The sequence below is a fragment of the Mastigoproctus giganteus genome, chromosome 5, assembly GCF_048544385.1.
Source record: "Mastigoproctus giganteus isolate SK-2022 chromosome 5, ASM4854438v1, whole genome shotgun sequence".
Classification (NCBI taxonomy): Eukaryota; Metazoa; Arthropoda; class Arachnida; order Uropygi; family Thelyphonidae; genus Mastigoproctus; species Mastigoproctus giganteus.
In genome coordinates this window covers 18,226,955-18,241,013 of record NC_143579.1, presented here as the reverse complement: position 1 = coordinate 18,241,013, position 14,059 = coordinate 18,226,955, and the positions used below count along the sequence as shown (strand labels likewise).

Below are 14,059 nucleotides of genomic sequence, written 5' to 3'. Positions count from 1 at the left end.
TTTTTAGATTGTGCTGCTGTAACAGAAAGAAAGACAACTGTATCAAATTATGGATTTGCTGAAATTGGAGCATTGTTCAGTCATCAAGTTTCTCACTCAGGGCCATTCATTAAAGGATAGTGGCCATATATGGCAACAGTGTACCTTCAGAGTATCAGGTGAAATTCTGGTAAAAACAATTCAAGTGGGGTAGAGAGTCCACTGAAGGTAATCCACATTCAGGAAGGCCTGTGATAGCAACAACTCCAGAAATGTGCCAGGCTGTGGAAACCCTTGTGCTGAATGACAAATGTTTAAAGGTGTCCTAAATCTCTAGGGAATATGACATATCTGAGGGACCAGTTATAACCATCCTCCATGAACATTTGGGGATGATTAAGGTCAGTGCAAGGTGGATCCTCAGATTTCTAACCCTTGTGCAGAAGCAATTCACAGTATGGTGTTGCAAGGAGAATTTATAGCTTTATGGAAGGGATCCTGAAACTTTCATCTCCAGAATTGTTACGGGTGATGAAACATGGGTTCATTACTGAAATCCTCAAACCAAGCAAGAATCAATGCAATGGAAGCACAAGGGTTCTCTCCCCCAACCAAAAAATTTCGGACAGAACCTTCAGCAGTACTGCACATTCATGTGTAAACAAAAATAAAGATAATTCTATAAATTTTTACTAATGGTGATAATACTGCATTGATGAAGTTACATTTCATTTGGTGAATATACTCAATAATATTTTATACCATTGAAATAATACTCAATTATTTCAGCGGTATAAAAATCCCTTTACATAACATGAAGCTGAAAGAGAAAATTCAAAGTTGACATGAGACAAATTGTGTGGGGTCATGCCCAATACTGTAGTAGTGGTAGTAGTAATAGTGGCATGTGATGCAAGAAAGCAAGTGTATGAGCTTATGCAGCATCAGCCAAAAAAAAAAAAAAATCACACCATTCCCTCCAAATGTCTGTCCAGTTCCTCCTTAAATTTATTCAACCTATCAACTTCCACAACAACAGATGGAAGTTTGTTCCAGCAATTAACCACCCTCTGGCTAAAGACAAATTTCCGCACATTTATTCTACATCTGTCTTTTCTTAATTTGAATTTATGCCCCCTTAGGTTCGTAATCTGAACAAGTGGAAGGATCCCATCAGAATTCAGCGTGCTCAACCCATTCAAGGCCTTATACACCTCAATCAGATCACTGCGCAGGTGCCTAATCTCCAGCCACTGCAATTTGCAGAACTTAAGCCTCTCTTGGTAAGAGGATCCCTTCATTCCCCTCACCAATCTTGTTGCCCTTCTCTGTACATGCTCAAGTAAATCTACATCCTTCCTAAAATGAGGCCTCCAGACCTGTACGCAGTACTCAAGGCGTGGCCTGACCATTGCCTTATACAGAGGGACAATCACCTCCTTCTCCCTGCTAGCAAAATTCCTATATATCATAGGAATGTACTATATTTACTGGCTAACCTCTTTTATGAAAAATACTGAATACATGAACACAATATAGCAATTTCTGATATCTCAAATGGAAAACTACATGAAGCTTTTTAAGTGATAACTTGAGTAGATAGGGTGAATTGATTCCCTTGGCCACAAAATGCACTCATTCTCAACATCACTTTGTTGTATGGGAAAAATTAATGGGCTCACTTATGGTTAATATTTAAATTATAATAAGTGAATTTAGGGCAAAAGCAATTTAGGGCAAGTGGCAATCATATAAAGGACAGCATAATCAAGACCAGTGATGAGTGTTTTTCCCAACCAGGATCTTTATGGGGCAAGGAAAATTTATTTTGGAGAAATCGAAATAAGCAGCCTACTTTCAACACAGGAAGACCGACCCACGGACAGTATGTTACATGTAGAAAAATAAAATGTAAAGAAGTTAATAAAATCACATAAATATGTAGAAGTAACTCAACTTGTTGGCTAAGCATCAGATCAGATGCACTGTAATATTTCTGATGTGGAGGAGTAAAAAGTTTCTTAGCAATAAGAAGTAAATTACATTTGCATATCTATATATTACACACAGGTTTAACAAACTGAATATGGCATATGAAGGAAGTAAAAAGGGATATGTAGGTAAGAATGGAAAGGGTGAATATGGTTAATCTTAATTTACTTTAATCAATATGAAAAATTTTGTGCATAAAATTTCACTGCAAACTGAATTTCTTGTTTACTTTTTAACCATTCTTCTTCATCTGTTTAAAGAAGTTGAATAGCTCTCTGAATTCTGCAATTTTCTGAATTAGCAGAAAGGGATAGATGCTTTGTATTATACTGTATTATTAAAATATAAACAATGTTAATAATACATTGTTTATATTGAACTTCTGCTGTTACTAGAAAAAAAAAATACTCACTAAATACAGGATTTCACTAAATGCAGGAATAATAAATAGGAATTTCACTATAAATCAGAATTCACTCTATTTTTAAATAATTAGCAAAAAAATTTCACAATACTTACAATGCTCTTGTGACAAAAACAAACTCTGCTACATGGACAACTTTCAATAAGTCATATGATAAAAAATAGCAAATGCCAACAAATGCTTTGCTGAAAATGAGCATAGCAACATATGGGGTAAGTCTGCAAAAATAAATAATAACACTAAGGTAAGAAAACCACATCAATAAAGATAAATAAACATACAATTCATTATAAAAATAAAAATTCAAGTTAAAAACATCATATCAATTCTTTCATAAATAGTTTCTGATGAAAATTACAATCTGTAGATATTAATCCAGTATGTATTAACCTTCTCACCACATGCATGGTATTAGAATACTATAGGTTCCAAAACTCCTTTGTCTTTTCTTACCATTTAAAAAAAAAAAAAAATCAGCTATTAAGAAGGCTAGACTTTTCTTAGCAATATCAGGTGTAAAAATCCAAAGTGGCATATTTTTAAGCCTAGTGTATAATTATTTTTGAAATACTACTGCAGTAAACTGAGTTTCTACTATTACCCCAATTTACTTATGCATGTAAAAGTGTTTATTGATGTTCATAATCACATTAATGGACCAAATTTTGGTAAAGTCCAGTCATTCTGCAATAACAAAATCCTCTGCTTGCACCTTGGTAATGGTGGCACTGTTATTAACATTAGGTATATCAAGGTCCAAAACACTGCACATTACCAGAAGTTACCACTCAGGTATGAATTCAATGTAAGAAGGGGCTGAGATGTGATGTCCACACCACACAGAGGAATGCTGCCCCCACTGTGCCACCAGGCAATACTAGGTGGTAGATGATGCTCATAAACCAAAGCAATACCACTACTTTGCTTATTGGGGCTTGAAGTGGTGAAACCCATATTTAGTCTCCAGAGAAAATCTCCAGCAACCCCCACCTCTTCCAACATGCAGTATGACTGGTGTCTTTTGAAATTGCAGTGGGCATCATGGAAAGATCTAATCTTCCTTACATTTCAAGAGTACAGATCTAAAATGGTGTTTGCAGGCCAGCCACTAGATAATCCACTGGATCAAACCTACTGGAAACTCTCTAGGAGGCATCTAGACCACCTAGTGTATAATCTTGCTGACTCTACTCTGCCAAACAGTGACTGGAGCAGTACGAGTGGTGTGTATGAAGATGCATTGTCAAGGTTACATTATGTTTAGGAGTTGTAGGCTACAGTTAATTTCCAATCTTATTATAGCAGCAGTCAGTAAGAACTTACATTTTCACTCTGCCATGGGAAACATGCCAAAAAATAAATAAAAAAACACATTTTTCCTAAGCCATAAAGCAAACATAACATGTGGAGAGAGAGTTCACTTTGTATAAAAACAGTAAGTGACAAAAACAAATGAATCATGTGTCTTTTTTTGGCAATCCTCCCTAAAGTAGTAAAGTTTAGAATATACAAATAAACTGTGGACATTCTCTGAAAGGTTTCTGCATGGTTGATCCTCCATTAAACTGAAATTATGTGTCGCTGGAATATGAAACCAATTCTGAAACATAAAAAAATGTCATACAAAAAGAATCCCTGATACGGGCATCAACAGTATTTTATTTTTGATGACAATGCAAATTTCATACTATTTCTGAAGATAGGGAGAGTCAGAATACCAACAAAAGATTTTTGCAAGAATGGTTTAAAAAAAGACAAGGGTAATCGTATCTCAAACACCTGTAGAAATATTAATCAATCCTTATATAGAACAGATGTCATGTACTAATGGGTGAACCATGTGGAGCTTATCCATATGACAAAGCTGAGTTGTCAGGTGCAAGAGCACAGCAACATACCATGATTCAAATCTGTGGAACTGTAAATATGGCTAAAGATTGTATTCATTGTCAAAATAATTGTAAACTCCTCTGAACTGGTGATCATGTGTAGAATAAACAAGGCCATTTTCCTCCAGATATCAGTATATTTTGTAATACATTCCATAAATGTCACTAATTATAATTCCACATGAAATGTGAAAATCTCACCACAGACCACAATTCCTTATTTGTCAAACTCTGAAATATCAGCTATTTTTAAGTGGCATTTGTAAAAATAAAACTGATATAAACAAACATGTCTCATATGCTTTATGTTATGAAAATGATACTCTCTCCCCCCACCCCCGTGGGCTCAATGATATTTAGTGTGAGGCTGACTATAATAATACATATATTTGCATTCAAACTCAAAATACAATTCTCCCTTAGTTGTGAAAAAACAGAATAATGGGTTTTTTTTCAACATATGATACCACACACATCTAACTCTTGCTCTCAAAACTATAACTCATTCAACACCATTTCATTGTAATGATGCTCTAAAAATACTACTGATATTTATTTGGTTTGAAACATCTCTCATATCTTATAATTTTTCAAATATGAATGAGAAGTGCCAATGTCTCCCATGGAGTGTAAGACAAAAATAAATAAATAAAAACTGAAATAAAGCATTTAACCTTTATTTAATAAACAGAAATGTAATTTTATCACTTCCCATAGATAAATGATAAAATGCCATTTGACCTTTCATCTTATTATTATATGAATGATTGTATGAATGTATGGTTCTACAAACCATACATTGCTATAAAAATTAATTGCCCACTATAAACAGCTTTTTAAATGTACACTTACACTGATGATGGATAAATAGCTCGTACAGATGAAGAATCTCCTTGAGATTTATAATTGTGCTCTGAGGGATTTTTCATTTCTTTTAAGTTGATAATCTACAAATAAAAACATCATAAAATATAATGTTAAATAAATCATAAATTTTGTACCTTTTTTGTACACACACACACACACACAGTGATGCAAGCAGTGTGTGCGAGTGAGAGAGCTGGTGTGCATGCACACCAGCTCTCACACAAGATACAAAGAGCTTTCTCATAAACTAACAAAAATAGGCTTGCATTGTTTTCTGAGAACTAAGAACATAAAATGAACCTTAAATTTCACACCAACAGAAACCCTCCCTCCATGTTCTTTCATACAATAAGATATGTTATTCAAATAATAAAAATATTACTCAAATATTTTATAAGTAAATTATTAAATATTCTGAGTGCTCATGCTCTCATTGAACCTTCTCCTTTCCTGACCATAATAATTAAATGTTTACTGAATTTTATAGAAAAATAAATTTGGAATTCTAAGGAAAATAAAGCATTTATAAGCAAATTTATTTTATTAGCATTAGTAAAGGCACATGATACAAGAAAGCAAGCTTATATAGCATCAGGCAAAAAAAAACCCTTCTCATTTCATCCATCACTCACTCCAAATGTTTGTCTAGTTCTGCCTTGAATTTATTTAAGCTATCAACTTCTCAAACAACAGATGGAAGTTTGTTCCAGCAATCAACCACCTGCTGGCTAAAGGCAAACTTCCGCACATCAATCCTACAACTGTTTTTCCTCAATTTGAATTTATGCCCTCTCAGGCGATTATTCTGAGCAACGGGAAGAATCCCATCAGCATTGAGCATGCTCAAACTATTCAAGGCTTTATACACCTCAATCAGTTCACCTCGCAGGTGCCTAGTCTCAGAAACTGTAATTTGCAAAACTTAAGGCTTTTATCGTAAGAGCAACCCTTTTGTCCATTCACTAATCTTGTGAATGGAACAAATGAGCAAACTTTATAACAGTAATCCTACAATCAGCATAAAAATAGTGAACTTCGTTTATTCAGTTTTAATCATTACAGCATCACATGAACATGATATATAAGCACAGACTAACATGAGACTGCGTACAACAGTATTATAGTCAATAGATGCCTTAATAAACCATTTATATATAACATTTAGTGACAAATTTAAAATTGTACTTAGTTGGAAGGAGTATACATTTATTTTTGTGTTAACCACTAGGAGTTTTTTTAGTTCTGTTGAAATAATCAGCAGAGTAAAAGAACATGTTGCCATGGCAGACCTCCATTAGAATTTGGTCGTGTTAAAATGAATGCAACAGTGCTTGTACTCTATATTTTTTACTGTTGAACATCTTAGCAATTTCAATGCAGAGTATGTTGCACAGAGGAACTGCATTAGCTAGGAAGTATTTGCAGCAGTCATGGATATTAAGCTTGGAGTGCAATTGGGTGTTACAGGTACAATGTTTCCTTCCTTCCTCCTTCAGGGTCCGTCAGAACCATGAGGTGTCAGGAGTGCTAATCTCCCTTGTCATGAGCTGACACAAGGTAGTAAGGTTCCAAATTAATCACAAATGAAACTAATTACATTTTAACAACATATACCTTAGCCCCTCTTCAAAATTAGAATGGCAACTTCAAAAATTATGCTTTACACAAAGAGAAAACATTATCAGAAAAAATAAATTTCATTATGAAAATTTATATGTAAAGAGTTAAGTAAACATTAAGACTAAGAGCTAAAGCCAACATACATGAAAATCTGATATTTTCATAATGAGATGTCCTGTAGATAGCAGACTTCCTGTGCACAAAATAAGTTCTTAACATCAAATATTTACATGTCCTATAGTTATTGCTTCATTACAAACTTATGACAATTTTTTATTATTAGAAAAAAAAAAACTGTTTTATAGAATAAGATAATAATAAATAAAAAGAAATATGCATTAAAATGAGGAAAAACCCAGAAAACAATTTAATTAAATGGACATTCGTGGATATGTCAGGGTCATATAAAATTTAAAATATCATAATACTGTACCCTCAACCTAAGTAACTAGAAGCAATTCAAACTCAAGCAAATAATAAAACTTCATACCTAAAATAGGGAGTCAACTAATTTGTATTAAAGATGAAAGCAATTAATGTCATTTAACTTAAGGATTTTATAAAAAGAGAAAATTAATTTAAAATACAGTTGAACCTTGATTATCTGTGCTAATGATGGGGAGCAAGATGCCAATTAATCAAATACACAATTTATTCACAAGAAATTCACAATTTTTAGCAGAGGCATATATATTCAATTACAAAAGAAATTAATTTATTCACAGGAAATTAACAAATTGTATGTACAGTACTATATATACACCACCTACAAGAAAAATTTATCTATATATGAATTTAATTTTTCATGTTGTTTAAAACAAAAACAGAAAATCTGATATTAGCTTTTGTATTTTTTCTGTTGAAGCTGTTTTCATGTACAATATACTGGTTCTAATTTTCCATAAATATAAAATGACACATTTATATTATTTAACATTTTAAAATGAAGAGAGATTTGTACAGAGCAGAGAACAAATGTGACACTTAACCGGTTAAACAAAAACAATTGCACAAGGTGTAGGAAGGAAAAATTCAAACATTGTGGTCCTAAAGAATTTTTAAAGAATGGTTTCCGCAAGCTCAATGCTGATGGGATTCTTCCTCTTGCTCAGATCATGAACCTGAGGGAGCATAAATTCAAATTGAGGAAAGACAGTTACAGAATAGATGTGCAGAAATTTGCCTTCACCAGTGAGTGGCTGATCGCTGGAACAAACTTCCATCTGTCATTGTGGAATTAAGACAGCTTAAATAAATTCAAGGAAGAACTAGACAAAAACTTTTGGAGCAGATGGAGAGGTAAATAGAAATTGGTATTTTTTTGGCTGATGCTGTATAAGTTTGCTTTCTTGCATCATATGCCACTGCTAATGCTAAAATATATTTATTTTATAAATACAAATAAATACTATAAACTAGTGTTTTTTGCTTTATGGCAAGCAAACATTCAACTATGCAATAGTTTCTAGGGCAACAAAAAATAATAATAATAATGGTAATGTCAGGGCAAAAGAGTTCAATATTAAAAAAAAAAAAGAACCGTGTGGATAATCAAATGCAAAATTGATTACAGCATGGATAATCAAAGTTTCACACATTCATCTAAACTTCAAAAAAAAATTAACTTTCTCTGCATACTCCAGGACAACCACATAGTCAGAGGAGTTCACAAGGTAGAATATGAGAAACAGCACTGTATTTATTTGTCACACATGGTCACTCAAAAAATATGAACTTGTGCCCTCACACGTGAACACTCAGTTACACTAGAGGAAATGAAAATTTTTGGTGGAATTACCTTGCTGCTTTAACTTCAGAAATTATAACTCCTATGCCATCATCATCATACAACAACCTGATTCATAATGATGAAAATTAGTATTAGCAGTGCCAAATGATGCAAGGAAGCAAGCTTACATAGCATAAAAAAGCCACATCATTTGTAGATCATCTTTAATAATCTACCTAACACTTCCTTATCTTTATTCAAACTACCCACTTCCAAAACACCAGATGGAAGTTTCATTCCAACAACAACTACTCTCTGACTAAAAGCAAATTTTTGGGTTCATACATTAGCTCAAGTGAGAAACTTTTCTAACCTGCCAACATCTCTTAAACATAGTCCAAACAAAATATTTTCCTGGTCAGTTGAAATATCAATGATGAATATGTTATTACACCAAAATCAATGTCACACATTGTAAATTTTTGGCTTGGATATGAGATTTTAATCCTCATATCTACAAGTTCTGAGAATTTTCACCAATCACATCTCCTTCCCACACATACAAGAGATAACACAAACCAATGTAAATTTTTAAAGAACACAGGTACTCAATAACTTTTGTGACAAAAACTGACATTCACCAACACTCTGTTGACAAACATAAAAAATCCTTACTGCACTAGCATTTCATGAATTAGATTGAGTTCCCAATCATATTAATTTTTCCATCAAAGAAATATCAATCTTAGACATCTCTTTTTACAAGGCCCAATGCTAACACAAAATCATGGATGCTAGAATGAGATGAGAGAATGAAAGTTAAAATTTAAGTACAGACTACTCATCTATCAGATGAGACTATATATCTTGTTGTGGCACTACATAGCTAATGTAAGTGACAACCACAAAACAGTTTAATCTGTCATAAATCAAATGAGTGGTCGGTTTTCACAAAAGTTTTTGCAAGGTTTTCAAACATTTCACTGAGAGAGAAAGAAAGATTCTTGATGAGGACTGAAATACAATGCACATTGATAACTGTGATAAGTTCATCCTGGTTGCAGCCAAAAAGGGATGCAAAGTCTATGCCAGAGCTTCATAAATTTACTATCATTTTATCCATTTCCTTTTACTAAAAAAAGTAATTTTTTTTTTAAATAGAGGGTGGTTATAATGTCCTTTCCCACCTTTAAAAATTAATAGCTCAAACTATAGGTAATATCAAAAAAACAGTTTTTTATCCATCTATAACAACTCTGAACTAATTTTTTAACACATGAAATCCCCACATATCCAGAATTTTTTGCTAATAAGCATTCAAGATGGGGCATTGCATCCTGAATGGCTGCCTAAAATTTATAATGGAATGCTACCTCCTGAAAGATTGCATCCTTCAAATGTGACAGAACTAAATGAAAATCTCTGTAAACATGGTGTTTCATACATCCCCACAACCAAAGATTTGCTGATGGAATTAGGTCAGGTGATCTTCCAAGCCAAGGGCACGGAAAATGGTAACTGATAATTCAACCTTCTGTGAAGGTTCCTCAGAGGAGGTGTTTGACATTATTTTCAATATGGGGCATAGCACCATCCCACATAAAAATTATGCTTCCATATAAATCAATAAATCTCTAGAATAATTTTGGTCCACAGTGGGCTAGGATAACATGCCATTAATTGTGCAGGTTCAAAATGCCCCAATTGTTAATTATTTCAGAGAAAAAGTAGCCAATAACAGCATGTGCTATGTCCACACATTACTATAACTTTTAATGGGTGGAGTGATTCCTCAAATTTGGCAATTCAAGCCTATTGCAAATCCACCAAGTTGAGAGCATGCTTCATCTGTTCATAGGATGTTAAATAACCATTATGGCTCCAGCAGCAGCACCATGTCAATCATCCAATGGGTGAAATCACGGTAGCTTTGATGATCTTGCAGTTCCAACTGATACAGATATTCAATTTTATAGGGAAAGGTGGAGGAACCTTTAAAGTCTTTGAATACGGGAAATATCCATCACATGAGACGTATGGTGTGAACTAGATATCTCAACGAATCTGATCAGGCTTGTTGTTGCACCTCAAATTCTTTTAATCACTTTTTTTCTGATGCTAAGGGATAACCAGTAAGCTTAGGAAGCCTTTGAAATGTCTCACATCATATAATGATTCTTCTCAAACAAACAGGCCTTGAGACATTTTTCTGTCTTTGATATGCTCTAAGGTTGTTATAACATTATTGTCATTCTTGTAACAAAGTTTTAATTAAAAGTGTTTATCTTTAGGTGAACTTTTATAAAAAAAAAAAACTTAACTGGCATTGGTTACTTAGTTAGAGCTACACCTTCAAGCTTATTATATTGGGGACAAGAATAATGAGCAAACAAATTCTCTGATCTTAGAATCATTCCTTTTTATATCAAATGCAAAAATTAATTCATTTACCGGAGAGAATAAACAGCTTAGCCCCCTGGTCATAAAATTTTAAATTCCTTATTGTTTAAAAAAAATCCCGCATATACAAATTAAAATGCAAAAACTATTTTTTGATACAAATTATATTTCAGTAATCAAAAGTGGAAATTAATTGATAATCACCCTGTATAATCATAATCACTGCACTATTTCCAGTATTAATATAACTTGTGGTTAATATTTTTATTTTATCCTAAATAAAAATTGTTTAAATAAATTTCAGTTTATTTTCTTAAATATTTCTTTAAAATAATTTTGATAATGCCAAATGAGTGACCTATTCAGCAAATTTTCTATTCCAAAACAGGATTTTGTTCAGCCTATATGTATTAAACAAAGATCATTAGTTTTTAAGGCACTAGCATGTGTTTACAACACAGTATAACAACAAAAAGTGGATAGTACTTTCGGGTAAGGGAAGCGCATAGGATGATAGGTTTAATTTCCTTTTTATTTATATTTTTTTTATTTTATTTATATATATATATTTTTTTATTTATTAATTATTATTATTTAGTTATTTATTTTATTTATTTATTTTTTTTTTTTTGTTTTTATCATTGTTTTGTTCGGATTTTTTTTTTTTTTTTTTGGTTGGTGCAGCATAAGCTTTCTTGCACCATGCGGCTGTTAGTAATACTAATAACTTCAGCAGCTGATTTTAGTATCAAAAATAAGTGTCTATATTCAAGGGTAAAATCCGTATTCCACAACTATTGTGCTACAGAACTTTTTAATATATAAAAAAAGTTTTTTTAAAATGTCTTACACTTATAGAAATATGATAAAGCTATTATATATCATTATGCACTCATTATTACTTGTTAATTATTTTTATCTATGATGATACATTTTCCTGCAAGTGTGCTACTTGTATTTCCTTCATCTCTTTTCACAAGAACATTATTCTACTGCCTTGTTATTTGCTTGCATAACCAACACACACAAGCAATTCATCATTTTCCTTTCCAAAAGGAATGAATGCTAGAGAATATATAAATATATATTGCAAGAAGAAGAATAAATGGATAATTCACCAAATTCAAGACGAAAGTTTTACTTTGTTCATTGTAAATAACAGTGACAAGTTTATCATATTTAAATTCCTTTGAAGAATTTGATCACACTGTTAGGAAACTACATTTTAGTAATTACATTTCTGTCTCACTCCCTCATCCCCGATAGTGCATGGAGGTATAGTTAAAGATGGTGTGCTGTGGCTTCAAAATGTTACTTCACACAATCTTAAACAATCATATCTTTTAAGTTTTCCTTGTCAATGATGTTCAAAATTAATAGCAGACAGTGAAGAACAAAAATATTTATCCTATCTGATATAATCTTAGGATGGTTTTCACTTACCACATTCATACAAGTCATACAAAGCTACTGGGACTCTCAAATATACATAACTGATAAATAATTAGCATTTAAGTTTTATCTGATTACAATCAATCAAATTAACACAACTGTTGTCTGTTATAGTAAAGGGAAAAGAACAGTCAAATCTGCTTAGCAAACAAGAAAAATTTGCAGAAACTATTTTTTTTCCCTGTCTGAGAATGGAAAATAAATCACTTTATATTTAATAATATATGCAATAATAAAAATCTGAACTTTCACCTACCTATTATATATTGACACTAGTTTATTAAAAAATTTAACAAAATAAAAGTGAAGCCAATGAGATCAGGAGTTCATGAGATTATAATCGGTAGACCTGTAGGTTAACCGTTGGCATCATTAATTTATCTTTAGGCTAATGTAATTTCAACTTATCCGGTAAACGGGTGGTTCCTCCTTGTTAAACCTGCAGCCGGACACAATGTATTTAAAAATTCTAGACATACCAGTTTCTAGTGTACAGTTCCATAACGTGGGAAACTACGCCTCTGGTACATTCCCGTGGCACAGTTTCCACCCACTGGCTTTATTACTTTTTAAAATCATTTAATTAAGTGTCCAGACTTTCACATTTTCTTTAAAACTGAATAAGTACACTTGCACAACTGCGCCTTTGAAAGCTGCTCACTTAAGAGTGTAAACCGCTGTTCATAAACCTCGAGATGACGAGTAAAAATTTTTGACTAGATTATCTGAAATCTCCAGACATACAAGTTCAGAAACACCAAAAATTAATAGTAAAATTCTTTAGTACAGCTGATAATAATTGTAAGTGTTGAATGACAGTTGGCATGCGCGTCGTATTCAGTATGGATGGCCAGTGAAAGAAATGCTCATATGAATAAAAAATTAATTTAAAAAAAAAAAATTAACAATAACAAACCATCACACGTTTCACTTGAAAGTTACAGTTCAGTCTATCCAGCAACACATAACACTGATAAAAATGTTTTAAAAGGAAAAAAAATATATATAATATTACAAAATGTCTTAATCCAACTCGACCTCAGCATCATTTTAACGTAATTTGATAACACCACCACGTGTTGTCAACTCAGTGTTGAAAATCCCTTTTAGCAAATTAAGCAAAAATAAAATACTAAAAAAGGGTTTAGGGCTGAAAGCTTGAAACTACGAGATATTTACTGGACTAGCAAGTTAGTGCAAAGCATCATTTTAGCTCGTAGTAAATCACCGAAGTAGGTGAAATAGCATGTTTTTGTTACATCTAATGTGAATGTCTTCACAACGAGCTGCCTCGTATTGCACTACTTCGAATAAGCAACGCTTCACCAGTATAAAAGATTAATACTATATTACTTATTCTCGGTGGACACCACCACCAGATGACACCTTTTAAAAATGTGTATAGGATAATAAACACTCTTATCCACATATCTGTCCACATTAGACATACACTGCCCTGCCATTAATATCCGGACACCTGCCTTTAAACAAACAAAAAAAAAACGATTTTATTGTGTTATTTAATATTTTGTGCTGAAACCTTTTGCTTTTATGACGACCTTCAATCTTCGCGGCATACTCTAAACCAGCTTTTAATAAATGTCAGGTGACATGTTCCTGCACTCGGCCTTTAACGCAGCCACCAGTTTGGCCTTGTTCTTTGGGCGATCTCAACGTGCACGTACTCGACGATCCAATACATCCCAA

General features: G+C 32.8%; 1 protein-coding gene across 1 annotated transcript in view; it reads right to left on the bottom strand.

Annotated features, from left to right (window-relative positions):
- LOC150085214 (proton-coupled zinc antiporter SLC30A5-like) overlaps positions 1 to 13,332 on the bottom strand; it is a 111,589-nt gene extending 98,257 nt beyond the window's left edge. The window contains exons 1-3 of the mRNA XM_090373868.1: positions 13,269 to 13,332; positions 5,137 to 5,231; positions 2,491 to 2,613 (exon numbers count right to left, since the gene is read on the bottom strand). Of these exons, the coding sequence (XP_090229994.1) occupies positions 2,491 to 2,613; positions 5,137 to 5,231; positions 13,269 to 13,271 (221 nt within the window). The 5' untranslated portion in view covers positions 13,272 to 13,332. The remainder of the gene's footprint in view (positions 1 to 2,490; positions 2,614 to 5,136; positions 5,232 to 13,268) is intronic.
- Positions 13,333 to 14,059: the final 727 nt, after the last annotated feature.